Source organism: Acinonyx jubatus, chromosome D4 (assembly GCF_027475565.1).
Source record: "Acinonyx jubatus isolate Ajub_Pintada_27869175 chromosome D4, VMU_Ajub_asm_v1.0, whole genome shotgun sequence".
Classification (NCBI taxonomy): domain Eukaryota; kingdom Metazoa; phylum Chordata; class Mammalia; order Carnivora; family Felidae; genus Acinonyx; species Acinonyx jubatus.
Genome location: NC_069391.1, coordinates 82,540,923 through 82,556,206, shown reverse-complemented (window position 1 = coordinate 82,556,206; position 15,284 = coordinate 82,540,923). Strand labels below are relative to the sequence as shown.

General features: G+C 43.9%; 1 protein-coding gene across 7 annotated transcripts in view; it reads right to left on the bottom strand.

The window, feature by feature from the left end:
* Positions 1 to 15,284, bottom strand: part of DOCK8 (dedicator of cytokinesis 8) — a 225,281-nt gene that overhangs the window by 27,895 nt on the left and 182,102 nt on the right. For 5 of the 7 annotated variants that reach the window (XM_027041088.2, XM_027041089.2, XM_027041091.2 and 2 more), the window contains 9 exons: positions 13,702 to 13,884; positions 13,201 to 13,333; positions 12,149 to 12,236; positions 7,779 to 7,875; positions 6,266 to 6,400; positions 5,121 to 5,273; positions 3,877 to 4,035; positions 3,156 to 3,256; positions 2,197 to 2,389 (listed from right to left, as the gene is read on the bottom strand). In XM_027041088.2, coding sequence (XP_026896889.1) covers positions 2,197 to 2,389; positions 3,156 to 3,256; positions 3,877 to 4,035; positions 5,121 to 5,273; positions 6,266 to 6,400; positions 7,779 to 7,875; positions 12,149 to 12,236; positions 13,201 to 13,333; positions 13,702 to 13,884 — 1,242 coding nt within the window. Of the gene's footprint in view, positions 1 to 129; positions 1,205 to 2,196; positions 2,390 to 3,155; positions 3,257 to 3,876; positions 4,036 to 5,120; positions 5,274 to 6,265; positions 6,401 to 7,778; positions 7,876 to 12,148; positions 12,237 to 13,200; positions 13,334 to 13,701; positions 13,885 to 15,284 lie in introns of those variants that run through there. The other 2 variants (XM_027041092.2, XM_027041093.2) reach the window with 2 other exon arrangements.

The following is a 15,284-nucleotide window of genomic DNA, read 5'->3' as shown; positions in this document are numbered from 1 at the left end:
GTCACATTATAAACACTCCCAGCATCTTGTACCTCTTTATTACATTTATCATAATGGTAGTTCAATAAGGAATCGAATAAGGAATCAGTAAGGAATAAGGAATCAATAAGGAATCAAATAGCTCTCCCTGGCTAGAATGTAAAGTTCATGAAGACACAATAAATGCTCAGTATCATCTAGAAGAATAAAATGAATGGATATGGATGTATGAGAAATAGAGCTATCTGCCCCCATGCGGAAGAAATGTGGAATTCTGTTGGTTCTAGAATAACTATTCTATCTTGCCTTGGCATAGCTTACTATAAGCACATCAACTGAATTCTAGGTGAAATTAGAATTATTAAGCTTACCAAACATGAAAGTCAATAATGAAATGCCATTAAAACTTGAGTGAACAATAGCAAATAAAATATAGTGACTGTTGGGGGGCGCCTGGGTGGCTCAGTCGTTTAAGCATCCAACTCTTGATTTCGGCTCAGGTCATAATCTCATGGTTCATGGGTTAGAGCCCTGCATGGGGCTCTGCACTGATATTGCAGAGCCTGCTTGAGATTCTCATCCTCTCTGTCTCTCTCTCTCTCCTCTCTCTGTCAAATAAAATAAATAAACATTAAAAAAATAAAAAATATATAGTAACTGTGAAAAAGGCAGAGAAGAATGTTAAGAAATAGTTCAGTTAATGAAACACGAAAGGAGAGTGACATAATTCAACATTAAGTAAAACACCTAAAGATTTTCTGGGAACTGAAAGAGTAGCACTTATAATATTTATCCTTGATAATATCAAATGGCCAAAATGAATGTGATGAAAGGAGCAGATACCTCTAAAATGATTTTTATAGCTTTCTTCACTTTTATGTGACTGAAAATCAGATGTGATATTTTTATGATTTTTGGATAAGAATTTCCCTTTTGGCTTTTATGACAAACATTTCTGAATTGAGCATAGAGTTTATCTGCTGAGAATCAAATGTTAGAATAAATAGCATTGTTATCAAAAGCCATAAGAAAAGAGGGGTTAATAATAAGAAGCAAACAGGTGAAGAGGTGAACAGAGTTCTAGAAAATCCGAAGCTCCCGGCCCCCCAGCAACAGTTCTAGGGACTTCTTCTCGAAGCCTAGGGAAGATGTTCTGAATTGTCCTCTCCCTCTGGTTCACACAGCCATCACAGAATCGTGTTGAAGAACAATAGTGGAAAAAAGCCTTTTATAAAATCAGTCATGTAGATTCAAGCAAAGATAATGCAAACACTTGTAAATGACTGCGGGTCTGGCTTGAAAAGGGCTCTATTACTGAACTATATTGTTCATGGTTTCAAGGATAGTCATTTCTGCAAATTAGGTGTCTCTTAAAAAGGTACTCATAAAACTTTTGTTTTCTCTAAAGACCGTATTAAACTATTCGGCAGAACCTGTCCAAGTGACGACTGAGCATTGTAGCCCGAGCCAACTTTCAGGCCTGGTAGACCACTTTCCTTTGGTAACTACGGGTCATATTCAGATTATCCCAAGAAAGTACTGATTCAGCTCCTTTTTTCTCTTCCCGGCTCGATGTGGTTCTTCCTTGATTTGGGACTAACATGTGGGACACCACAGACTTGGGGCATCTGATCAAATGAACGGGCCACGAGGGAAATCATTTCTCCCGTGTTTGGAAAGTACTTTCACAGGTGTCCGTGTACTGCACCAACTATAAGTCTTTGAGAAAGAGCTTAAACGAGAAAAAGAAAAACTGTGGTCTCAGTGTCTTTATCTGTAAAGTGGGAGTAATAACACCTTGCCTATGTGCTGGCTTCACGGGTTGATGGGGAGGGTCAAATGTAATCATGGATCTGAGTGTTTGGGAATGTCTACGGGGCCTATCACCTCCACATTTATTGTAAACAATTAACAGATATCCCAAACGAGATGGTAGAGCGATTAGAAGAGGCAAATGTAATTTGCTAAAGCCGGGTTCTTTCATCCTCGGCACTACTGATTGATGTTTGGGGCCAGATGATTCTTTGTGGTGGGAACTGATACGCATCACAGAATGTTCAGCAGCAACCCTGGCTTATAGGTGTCAGAGGTAACCCCCACTTGTAACAGCCAAAAATGTCTTCAGAGACTGTCAAATGCCTTCTGGGGTTGGAGGCAAGACTGCTCCCCCCAGGCGAGAACCCCTGCCCTAAAGGAAAGGCTGAACTTGTCCCCCACCTGAAAGCTGACGCTGCCCACGGGCAGGTAGCTGTGGTCCTCCAGCATGCTCAGATACTCGGCCACCAAGGCGGCCGCGTGCACCAGGCACATGGCGGCCTCCGTGTAGCACTTCTTCTTCATGTGTTTCTCTGCCATGTTCTGGAGCCAGGTCAGCCGCAGATCAGGAGACGTCTGGTAACTTTTGGCAATTCTGAGGGCATATTGGGAAGGTTTCAGGGACAGCTGGCTAATGACGCTGTTTTTCTGCTGTGGATGCCGCTATTTCCCCCAGGAGTCCCCCCCTCCCAAGAGTTTCCCCCAACATGTTCAGAAAATGAGAGAAAAAAACCCCACACATTTATCAGTCCAGCTGTCTTCATTCCCGAGGTAGGGTGGGCTGGACCCCAAGAAACGGCATTTAATTGAAGTTTCATAGGGAAGAAAAAGGCCTAAAAAAATGATGTCTATTTTAACAGATCTCTAGCAATTTCCTTCCTTTTCTTTCCTTTCTCTCAAAATAGTAACAGAAGAGAAAAGTACTATGACCTCACATCAGAACACATTTATTTCTATGAGTAGTTTCTCCTGAACAAGGACCATGAAACAAAGCGTCGAACTATAAAATAAATTATGATTTCTAAATACAACTGTACACGTATGTCTAAATATAATTGGGGGGGGGACATATGGAAAATAATTCATATGACAAAAGATAGTTCTTTTCTCTCATTCTTTGGTAAGTAGAAGATACTGTTGTAGAAGATACCTCACTTTAAATTAGGGACATATTTCTAAAAACGTGTGCATGGATTAACCCACTCTGAATGATTAATTTCTACCAATTTGTATATACACTTTTGGATGTCATCCAAAAGAGCGTCCCCACATGGCTTATGCTAATTACACCAGTGAGAACTCCATAGGAACAAACCCCAGACCCTCAAGTGACACCTTTTGGTTTTATCAGAAAAATTTACCTGTACATGAGATCCATAAGCATCTCAGGATCTTCCTGAAATTCCCTCATTTTCACCGTGTCATATAAGATGCTATTCAGATTGCAGAGAAGTTCCTCCACCTGAAAAACAGTGTATACCTCTCAATGATCCTGGCTTTGTAATCCATAGCAACAAGTGAGGGGCTGTTTTGGAAGGTCAAGGGGTAGCCATAAACGTTCTCCTCTATGGGAGCAGAGCTCACAGGTGTAGGGGAGTCTAGATGGACCCTCTGCGGCCTTCATCTTTACAGGACTGCATGATTCTGAGGCTCAGATGTGAGTTGGCGCTTGGGATCCATGAATTGGCCCTGAATCCTTATACTATCCTCCCTCTTTTTCTTTAAATGAACTTGAACTTCCGTGTGCAACCTGAAAAGCCCTAAACTGTACTCTGGAACGTCAGCGTGTTTTTTTTTTTAATTTATTATTATTATTTTTTTATACCAAATAGGAGTCAGTTTAGGACTTCAGCTTAGGTTTCATATGTATATAATGTTATATATTAAATACACATGTACACATAATATTTACATATCTTATGTATAATATAGAGCTGTTATATAATGATATATTATATGTGTTATATAATTACATAGTACACACACACACACACACACACACACACACACGTACATATACACAAGCTTATAATCGGCTGATCCCGGACCCATGCATGAGACAAGGCACGCTCTTCTGTCTACCTGGGTGGGGAAAAGAGTGGCCTGCATGGCTGTGTCCTCTTCTGCATAGGCCAAGATCGTCCTCAAGGATCTCCTCAGGTACTCCTCATTAAAGTCTGGTGCTTTGCCCACCAAAGATGCCAGAGACATGGTTACTTGCATCTTTACTCTGGCAAAGTTCTGCAGCAGGAAAAAGACGAGATGGGACAAATAAGAGGCATGGGGCTAGGAGATCGTGGAAGGCATTGGAGCCAGACACCAATAACTCCCCAGTGTTTCTGTCACCCCGTCTCCATCATTTCCTTTTCCCTCAATGAAATGTGAGCTATACTTTACAAGATGCATACTGTTGCTTAAATGGTTTAAATGGATACTGCTGTGACATAAATCTGTCAGCTCCCTTTAAATTTTCATCGAGGACTGGATGGCCTCCATGCTGCAAGGCAGGAAGGTGCCTGCAAAGCCGGGTCTCCAAGATGTATGCTTTTGTGCCAAGATTCCTCTTCCGGGGACTTTACATAAACTGCAGACAGGAACAGGATCTCCATGGCCATGTTTTCTGAGCTTTTGGACTCTGGATAGGCAGAGACTCTCTGTTTCTCCCTCCTTTCTAGCCCTGTGGAAAAATACTGCCATCCTGGGAGCCCCTGAGGAATGTCCTAAATATTTCAAATGGTTATGCCTAACATATTTTGTGTGTGTGGGGGGGGGGGCTGCTTTTTTTCCCCAGGGGCGAATTTATCTTTTAATATCCCTTGAGCATATTCATTAACAGGACCACAAATGTGAGTTCCCAAAGAACATACCAAAATCTAGATAATCTAAAGTAAAGGGAGACGGTTCCCCAATAAAGCCGAATTCCGATGGCTGCCAAGCTGCAATTAAAAGCCAGTGTAGATGACACTGATCATTTCAAACCCTCTTCCGCAGGTCATTCTGGCACCACTCAGCAGAACTGGGAAACCAGACAAACGCTTCTGAATTCCTAACCTGCCTGCTGTATTTCTTTCCACAGAAGCCCACTTCTAGCCTACATACATTCATTCCTTTCTTACACTGAAACACACAGATGGAAGCCACTGCATCATCGGTCTTCATGTTCGTTTCGGGCCACAAATTCAGCTCTGCTACCCATCTACGTCGTGGATTGTTTTCTTTCACGAGGGACACGAGTACACGGCAATCCCACCACCTCCCCCTCAACCAGGGCTTTGCACTGACTTCCTCCACTGACTCCGGGGCCCCCGGCCGGTCTGGGCTCTTACGCTGGTGGCTCCAAAGCTGAATCTCATGAGGAGGTAGAGGGTGGCACAGGCTTGGGTCCGCGTGACGTCCATGCTGCTGCTACAGTGATGTAGCACTCGCTGACACAGGTCCGCACACTGTTCCACCTCCTCCTCAAACAGCAGGTCCCCGAACTAGGAGAGACACAGGGGCCATGAGGCGTCACTCGGCACCTTCATATGCTTTCCGGGCCGGGTGCCTGTTGAAGGAGGCCGCGTCTGCCGGGACAAGCAGAAAGCCCAGAGGAGCTCACGCACTGTTCCAGAAAGATAACGAGCTCCTTGAGTCAGAAGATGAATTGAAGCGACGGAGTCGACTTCAGATTTAATTATGAACGGCACAACTAAGATCAGGGCTGCGTGATTCAATGGCATCGCGTGGGCCAGGTTGCATTCGCGGGCAACGTCACAACGCTGAAGGAATTATCCTGAGTTTACGGGCCCCCCTGGAAATGACTGGCGACTAAGGAAGAGAAAATAATCCGCAGGGGAGAAGGAATTCTACTTTCTGAGTGTAAAAAAAAAGGCCTGGCTCAGTCGGAAGAGCATGCCATTCTGGATCTCGGGGTCTCGAGTTCAAGCCCCACGCTGGGTGTACAGATTACTTAAATAAATAAGTAAACTTAAAAAAAAAAATGGAAGAGATCCCATGAAGAAGGTACTGAGGTTTTTCCAATACAGGGGGAGAAGATAAACTGCATTAGACCATTTTAGGTAAGGAAAATCTGTATTCTTCAGGCTACGAGCAATTTATTTCTAAATCTGTCATTTTAGAACATGACATCTTGCAAGACTTACTGATGGGAGTCGTGTGTAGGATGCTAATCTCACTCAAATGCGGTATTAAAAAGGGGGAAGGTAAAAGTGCTCAATTGTTTTTGCTCTCATGTCTCCAGTGAGTGGACATGTCAAGTTTCTACAGTTTTGCCCACACTTCCAGTGTGAGAGCCACTGTTTTCTTCTCGATGGTGACTTCTCAACATTCTTAGGGGGACTTAAAACCTTTACTTCAACGTCGCTTAATGCCACACCATGTGGGCTTTGGTGCATCTGTAGGGAGGAGTGTGAAGCTGGATGAGACTCTCCGCTCTTAATTAAGAGTCAGAAAACAAGCATCGCATGTTTACCTTGGCGATGAGAGCCCGGAGTGTTGCAAAGCAGTGAGTCAGGTAGGTGGTGCTCTGATCACAGCTCAGAGAATTCACCAGGACCCTTAGGACACCTCCCAGCAGGCTGTCTTTACAGTCCAGAGCCGAGCTTGCCTGGGGAAGTGGAAGAACAGCATCACTGAATCCCTGTGCGGTGCCAGTGAGCGGAGGGGTGAAGACACAAGGAGGCACTCTTGACGATTAGCACAGCGGTGCTCATGTTCCATCTCTCTTGATCTAACATGTTAAGGGTTTGGGAAGTGGCCACATACAGCAACTAATGCCATGACAGTTGAAGACCTATTTGCAAATGACTTTATTCCCAAACTCCCAAATCGGGGGTAACTGGGTGGCTGAGTCACTTAAGCATCTGACTTCCGCTCAGGTCATGATCTCGCGGTTCGTGAGTTCGAGCCCCGTGTCGGGCTCTGTGCTGACAGCTCACAGCCTGGAGCCTGCTTCGGATTCTGAGTCTCCCTCTCTCCGCCTTTCCCCTGCTTGCGCTCTCTCTCTCAAAAATAAATAAGCATTAAAAAAAATAATAATAAAATCTCCCAAATAGTTTGGGACTTATGCCTATTTCTGGGCTGCTAAGTAAGTCATAAGGTACCCCTCCTCCCCGTCCTGGACAAAAGCTCTTGGAATGTTCTTTCTTTGTACAGAAGGTGCAGCTTTCTTTGCGGGTTTCCAAACACAATTGTGGGCCTCCCGGTAAAAAAGGGGCTGCTCGGGGGCAGCAGTGTCCTAAATAGAACAGCAAGACTACCACCACCCAAGATAATGGCAGATAAGTGTCATTTCCTTGAAAATTAAAAACAAACAAACCAACCACATTTGGAGGATTGGTGTTAAGTCTGTAGCACTCAAAGCAGTGCTGGATAAAGATATAATCAATATGATGCCAAGGACTATCTTTCGTATCTTTTTGTCTTTATTTTTGTGATATTTACATCACATACTTCCTGTCTTTATTTTTCCACAACAATTGCTTTGGTGTTCGAAGGCTTAACAGCGTTTCAACAATACTTCTTTTCCTAGCTACGAAAAACGGCCCCAGACCTACTCAAATAAATGACGTCTTACTGGAAACACGGGGACTCACTTCTCAGGTTAACCAAAAACCCATTATCACATAGACTTCTTGCGAATTCTTGGAAACATTCACTTGGGAGATAAAATTAGGATGGCCAATTGTATTTCTGCAGAGTTCACAGTGACTCTATACTTTTCTGCAGCAGGGATGGCGAAGTCATCCTTCACCAATTGGTGCCCCGAGCAGACATCATTATGCAAATTTAGCATCTTTTTTTTTTTTTTTTTAATCTGGTCCTGTCATAATCTTAGCTCTCATACTAGACATCAACCATAATTCAACTGGAGTTGACCCATCAACAAACAAACAAACAAATAAACAACAGTTCTATAAAGAACTGCTTATTAAAGTCCAGTAAACGTATTCCTGGTGAATAGATCAGATGTACGTTGTCCTCACCTGGATAATGTTTTCCTGCATATCCAGGATGATTAAATTTGCTTCTGTAGCCAGATTGCCACTGATCAAGGCTTCTTGATCTAACTCTGCCTTTGTTCTAAGGAAGAAAAAAAAAAGGAGGTCAAATTAAAACGCATATCAAACCTGGCCATATTCCAATGATGGCAATCTATGCACCAAGGCGTAAAGAAATGTTCTGAGGAGTCCATCTGGGTGAATACAAAGGAGCTGGCTACAGGTAAAAAGGAGTGAAGGGTGCTTTCTGAGATTAGGGCCTGCTTAAAAAGATTTTCTAGGTAAAGTCCCCAAGTCATCCACAGCCCCACTATTATGAATAACGATGACAATTACAGAAATAACCAAATGGGTAGAAAAGCAATTATTGGTTGCTACTAGCAACTGGGCTAGCGAATCCGATTGCTCGGGACATTCTTGTATTTCATGCATGAGAGCCATCTCTAGATGTGAGTCAAGGGAAGCCTCCACCACAAGCCAGAGGGAGTGAGGCCAGGTGTGATGTGACCTTGGCAAACTTGACTGCTGGATTAGAAAAGAGTGGTGCTTCTGCACTGGAGCCGGGAAGAGTTAGTCTCTTGACTTCCCAAAGACCACCTTGGGGTGGCTCAGTCGAGTGCGGACCTTTTGTTTCTCCCCAGTGGGCAGCAAGGTTGCATTCCTGTGGATGTAACCGGTTATTACCCACTAGGGAATGGGAAATCGCCTGGTGCTGCTTCTCCACGAGGGTTCATTTTGAGGAACCAGAACGTTTTAGGCACTAGTTTATGAATTCTCCTAAAATCCAGGTGAAGCCGGAAAGGGTTATTCTGTATCATCTACATGTAGTGGCCAGGAAAGGGAAGTGCGAAGAATTAATTTTCCCATGACGCTCCCGAGGCCAAATTGTTGCCACGGGAGTTGGGGCACGATGATGTGAGCTCCCAAGTCTTGGACCACGGTCACCAGCTGTTCTTGAGTCCTCCTCACCCAGCAATGGGAGCAGTACCATTCCTTCCATACTCCCAAGGGCTCAGAATCAAGGTCTCCCCGGGGTTTAAATGTTTTCAAGCTTACGCTAGGCTCTCTGGTCTCAAACAACGAATTGTTTCTCATTGTACAAGTGATAATATTTGCGTAAGAAAAGTGAAATATAAAAGCTATTTTTAAAAAAACATATTGGTAGGTTTAGACTTTGAGCAATGCTCTTCAACAGAGACATAATGAGGGACACAAATGTCATTTTCTATTTTGTAGTAGTCACACTAAAAAAAAAAAAGTAAAAAGAAATAGGTGGAATTAACTTAAAATACTGTATTTAATCCAATACAGAAAAAAAAAAAATTGTCCGCATGTGATCACTATAAAAATTACTAGTGAGATCTTTCACATTCTTTCATGGGCACTAAATCTTCCAAATCTGGCCTGTATTGTTCACTTATAGCATTAATGTGGCTACTGTATTGGACAATGCAGACCTAGGTCTGGTTTTCGTTTTGTTTTCAATTGTGCTAAAATACACATAACGTAAAATTTACCATCTTAACCATTTAAAAAAAAAATTTTCATGTTTACTCATTTATGAGAGACAGAGCACAAGCAGGGGAGGGGCAGAGACAGAGGGAGACACAGAGTCCGAAGCAGGCTCCAGGCTCCGAGCTGTCAGCACAGAGACTGATACGGGGCTTGAACTCACGAACCGTGAGATCATGACCTGAGCCGAAGTTGGAAGCTTAAACGACTGAGCCACCCAGACGCCCCGACCATCTTAACCATCTGTAAGTGTGCAGCTCATCGGTACTAAGTACGTTTATAATTTCATGCAACTACCACCACCACTAATGTAGTTTTTAGAAAGCCTACAAGCCAGGCCTTTAAAACACTAGTTCTCAAATCTGACTGCACAACAGCATCACCTAGAGAGTTCTACCAAATACTGATTTCTGGGTAATACTGCTGGGAAGTCCTGAATTAACTGGCCTGGGGTCCATCTGGGAGCTAGGAGCTTTCAAAGCTCCCCTAGTGATTCTAATGTTGAAAATTACTGCTCTAAAAGAAAGAGAGCCCAAATAACTGAAAAATGATCTGAAAGAAAAAGGTGAAAGACACCACTGTTATAATTACAGCAACTTTTCCAAATAGGTAAGGGGAGCAGTTACAATTTTACCATGGTTTCTCTTGAAAAAACAAACCCAAAAAACACCACATCGCCCCTGATGTTCTGAGGAGGTGAACCTGTAGCTCAACAAGGGGCGGCTCACCACGTAGCTCAGGGCTGGGAGCTGACCCAGAGGGTATGGAGAGGCTCCGCACAGAAAGGCTCAGTGTGGTGTTATTTCTGCAAGCAACAGGGGAAGGTTTCCCAAAACATCAATCTATGCAGCCCAGGAAAAGCACGTCTTCTTAGGCTCTTTTCCTAATCTCAGAGGGTAGCTGGCCTAAGCACCTAGGCCGTTTCATAGCACGTAACTACATGCACGTTTCTTTCATTGGGATTCTTTTGGGAGGCAAGGGGCTCATGGCCTGAACTAGAATTTGTGGATTCTCAGAACCAAATATCTTACAAACTAGTTCAGGGAACTTAGAGCAAGAATAAAATAGCCAAAGCAAATGGATATTACTAATGAGAGCAACAATTAGGCTTTGCCTGTAACAGATGTAATAAATAAGGGTTTATCTCCATAATGTTTTAAAATAAATTTGACTCTCAAAAGTCCTGCGTGTGGACCGGAGTGAATCATTCTCGTGGTGATAACAAAGACAGTAACTCCTATTTACTTGGAAAACAACACTGTTATTCAAGTCTGCCCCACCCCCGGGGTGGTTGCTTCATACCCGTGGAGATTTGCTACCTCCACCCGGTCAAGTGGGTGGGGCGGTGTCTTCAAACATACAAAGTCTGGCTCAGTGGAGCCCGAGATGCACCGGGCTATATGCCGCAAAGAGGAACAGCAGACGTGAGCATTCTAGTCAACATACTTGGTTTTATGTCCTTATATATCCAAATTTCTACACATATATATCTCATACACTGCAATCCAAGCAGAATTTTTCCACCCATTTTTTATGTTTTTTCTGATAATACCATACATTATTTATGTATATGTACATATATGTGCATATATGTATATACATGTGTGTATATAATATATATTTATATCACATATAATTTATGTATTATATTATGTTTATAACATTTATGTTTTTATAATTCTATTGATATTTATATAATACACCTATATAATTATATTTTTATATATTAATAAATACATTATACTTAATTGTACATATAAATATATGATTAAATATATTAATATATAAGCAATAAATATTAACATGTATAATCAACATATATTTATAATTATGCAATTATATGGCTATATAATAGTCATATAATTATATTAATATTTATATGATACATTTACATAATTATATTAATATACATATATCTTACACATGGCCATCCTAGGAAATACAGGACATTATAAGGAAGGAAACATCCATTACCTCAATACCCAAAGAGAATCACCCAAGGAAAACCACTGTGAATATTTTGGTAAATTTCCTTTTAGTCTTAAAATGTGTTTATCCTAAGGGTGCCTGAATGGCTCAGTTGGTTAAGCAGTGGACTGTTGATTTCGGCTCAGGTCATGTTCTGGCAGTTTCTGAGATTGAGCCCCGTGTCAGGCTCTGAGTTGATGGTGGTGCAGAGCCTGCTCTTGATTCTCTCTCTTCCTCTCTCTCTGCCCCTCCCCTGCTCGTGCTCACTCTCGCTCAAAATAAATAAACTTTAAAAAAATCTATTTACTCTAGGTATTTAGAGACTTAAGATTCTACTCTAAAATCAATGTGTCTATTATAACAGTCAAGTGTCTGTCCTGTTCTTGTTTACTTAACATTATATCATAAGCATTTCCCATATCAAGAAGTTTTAATACCAACCTAACACTCCCTTACATCGTTCCCTATTCTTGAGCATTTAGGATGTTTCCACTTAAAAAAAAAATTGAGTAATACAAAAAAATCTCTGACTACACATTTTGTAAACGTTTCCGGAACAGCAAAACGAATTTGAATTATGTGGTCTCGGATGCCTTCTCTTTTCCCCATCAGCAGCTTTCGTCAAGCTATCTGAGATTGCTAAATATTGGTTTTCTTTAAATGCCTATCAATGTGATAAGGTTTTAAGAGCTATAAATCATAAGTCCTTATATCTTTGATTATCCTGGGTCCCTGGAAGAACTGAATCTACACAGATAATGATGTTTCATTTTCTTACCCTTGGAAGGATGTAGTTGTTTCAGTAATACAAGTAGCCTGGGAAAAAGAGTTTGGGGCTTTAGGTAAAAGTAGCACAAAGTTGCCGAGAGACTCACTTATCTTGCTTCTCATTAGCTTGCCGCCAATGTGTCTGCTCCTTCCTCCATCTCAAATTTTCATTTAGGCCTGGAAATCGGTCATTCCCTAGGAGTTCAGAAATGCACGAGAGGAATTTGATTAGCATGAAACCCTCGAAGATAACCAGAAGTTCCGTGACAAGCCCAACAGAGAGGACTGAGTACCGTGTCTCTGGTTAATGAGAGCCTGTGCCGGATGCCGGGGACAGGCCTCTGCCCAGGTCCCGGCTGCCTGCTCTCGGATGGACAGCCTACAGCTGTAGACCGCTTGCCTTTGTGGAGGGTTGGTGAGCGCATTTGTCATGAACAGAGGTTCCAGGGGAACTGGGATTCTCAGTGAATTACTGAAGCGTGTGGGTGTTAAATAAGGGCACCCAACCACCATTGGAAGAGCCGAGCTCCCCACAAGTTCTCAGCCACTGTGTCCCTTCGCATAGATTGAGCTGTCACTCTGCGTAACTTTGAGCACAGTGATGAAGACTGAGCATACCTGAGCACTTTCACTCTATTCTACAGCGATGAGCAGCCTTTTTGAGATCATTCCACAGGCAGGGTCCCTGGAGGACTGGAACACTCTGACACCCTCAGGGGGAAGTCAGCTACAATCTAATAACACCCTGAATGATTCGGGGAGATGTTTTTAGAACCAGAATTATCCAGTGTCTTGACCACGCTCTACAGAGACTTGTCAAAGGCCCCGATGGAGAGGCTTCAACCTTGAGAGAGACAACATGCCATCTATCCTATGATTCGCATTCTTGGATGTGGCCTTTCCCAATGACAAGTGTTAAACAGAAGACACATTTGGGGACACTTCCAGGGTTCCTGTGACCTCAGGACAGGAGCTTTTCCTTGGAAGCACACAGCTAACATTCTATACACCAGGCACAGAATCCTAGAATCTGCTTGTCTTTATTATCCTAACAGCTTAAGAAAGTGCTAGTGTGTTTACTTGAGCTGTGAAGACAGTCTTCTTCACAAAGGGTGTAGAACTCGCTGACAGAAAGCAAGGAGGGGCAAGGCCAACATACCTGGAGCCCGGCAGCGTTTCATCATCTCCCCCCTGGCCCCTTCCCCGCGGAGCAAAGCCTCTTCCAGCCTGGCCTTGACATCCCTTGACTTCTGCAGGACTTGGGTGCTGACTTTGTCAGAACTCTGTTTTCCCTGGACAGGACAGAGGCAGAAGGACGTTTAGTGTGGTGAGATCTTTGTCCACAGGGAGAACCATCAAAACACAACACTCCACGGCGAACAGCGGCCAGTTGGGACATGCGTCATATGGAGATGCCGTCTGGGGGATCCTATGGCTGAAATCCTGTGAATGAGAATGGGGTTCTCTCTGCAGAAGGCAGAAGTCCTTCCCCGGAGAAACGACCAGATGTAGAATGCAAAGAGGTCACGGATCTTAATACAGAAGAAAGAAAAACTCATGATGCGTCCATTCCCCAAGCAACAGGGGAGCAGTAGTAACAAGGCAGACCTGAACCCGGGAGCTAAGAGGCTGGTGACAGGCTGAGCCACCGCACGCTCACCTTGTACTCGAAACACGAGACACAGATGAAAAGGAGATCCAAAATCCTGTTCAGTTGCATGGACGGCAGGTCGGCGATCCACTTCCGGATGAGGGTCTGGTCGGCGTTTTTCATGATCCACAGGAAGCAGATCATGAGGTTCCGGGTCGTGTCGGCATTCAGCATGTTGTATTGTTTGTAGGGCTGCAAGGAGGCAGATGGCGGGATGGGCAAGGGAAGGAGTAGAGCAGTGGCAACCCCGAAAGCTTAGGGGATGCTGGTCTCTTAGAACACAGTCTTTGCAATTGTTCCCCGGCTGGGGAGCCGTTTCCAGGAACTGGTCCTTTCATGGGCTAGGAAGCCGTGTTCCCCGAGCATACTCAGCAAAGGGGCTCACATGGGGCCATGTCTGAGCCAGACTTCTGGCCACGTACTGGGGGGGCCCTGTGGCTCAGGAGCAGTGTGGTCTGGTGGTCTGCCCCGCCTTGACCAGCACTCCCCCCCCCCCCCAACCGCCGCCACCCCATCTAAATGATACAAAGGGGCTTCTATCCTGCTAAGATTCCACGTATTTCTGCTTCAAGCTCGACACGGGAGCGCTGAACTCAGAGCAGAGAAAAAGACTAGCTAGGCTCCAGAAATATCCCAACTGTTCAAGTGTTACCTTCTTTGTCAGGGTCCAAAGTACAATATCAAGGTCACGAAGGGCTCAGCAAATGAATCAAATCCCTAATTTCATGGGGTCCTCTGTGCTGGGACTTCAATCATAATCCATGATTTGCTGGGGGTCGGAGGGCGGGGGACGGGGGAGCTCAGGCTATTTGCTTGAATACCTCTGCCCCAAGTGTTCTTTTTAGAGTGCTGAGCACACTTACTTTAACTCATCAAATCAAGACAAAGAACAATATGTGGCCGCAGTCTTGGTTCATGCGGTGTAGCTAATAATCCAGAGGAATGTGACATCGTGTGCTGCGAGTATGTGAGGGAAATGTTGGCTTGGGGATGAATGATAGGCCTTATGAAATTAGCTCAGTTTTTCTGAGTGTGGTGACAAGAAGAGATGAAAACCTTAGTGATGACTTCCCAGGGAAGATCCTCTAAGGGTGGACTTTGGGCGTTTGGGCATTTGCCCCTGGAGGCAAATAACAACGTAAAAGGCAACACCACCTCGGGCAGCGAGCTTTGCTAATATGCACATTGGAAAGGTGGGAGGAGGTCATACAACACGGTATTTCTCAAACCGCAAGACGATGGGTGACGTCAACTCTCAAATGTCCTTTCTCTTTCTTCTATCCCTGCCCTCCAGCCCTCCCGGGGGTGTCCAGGGGGTCCAGCTTGCTAAAGTGCTGGAGGGAAGCGAGGAAAACCATCCAGCAAAGCAGCCTTAGGTCTATGTAGATGCCGCCTTCCCAGGAGGCAACTGAGCGGTGTTCTCTGTGGATGTATACCCCACGCTGAAATGCAAAGTTCAATTAAGCTGGACAAGGCGGCACTGTCACTGTCTGCCGAAGGAAGAGTCGGAGCTCATCAAGGGACAGAGACAGATCCCACTTCAAGTAAATCAGACACGGTATTCCTGGAGAAGCCCCTTTTAAGCCCAGAGT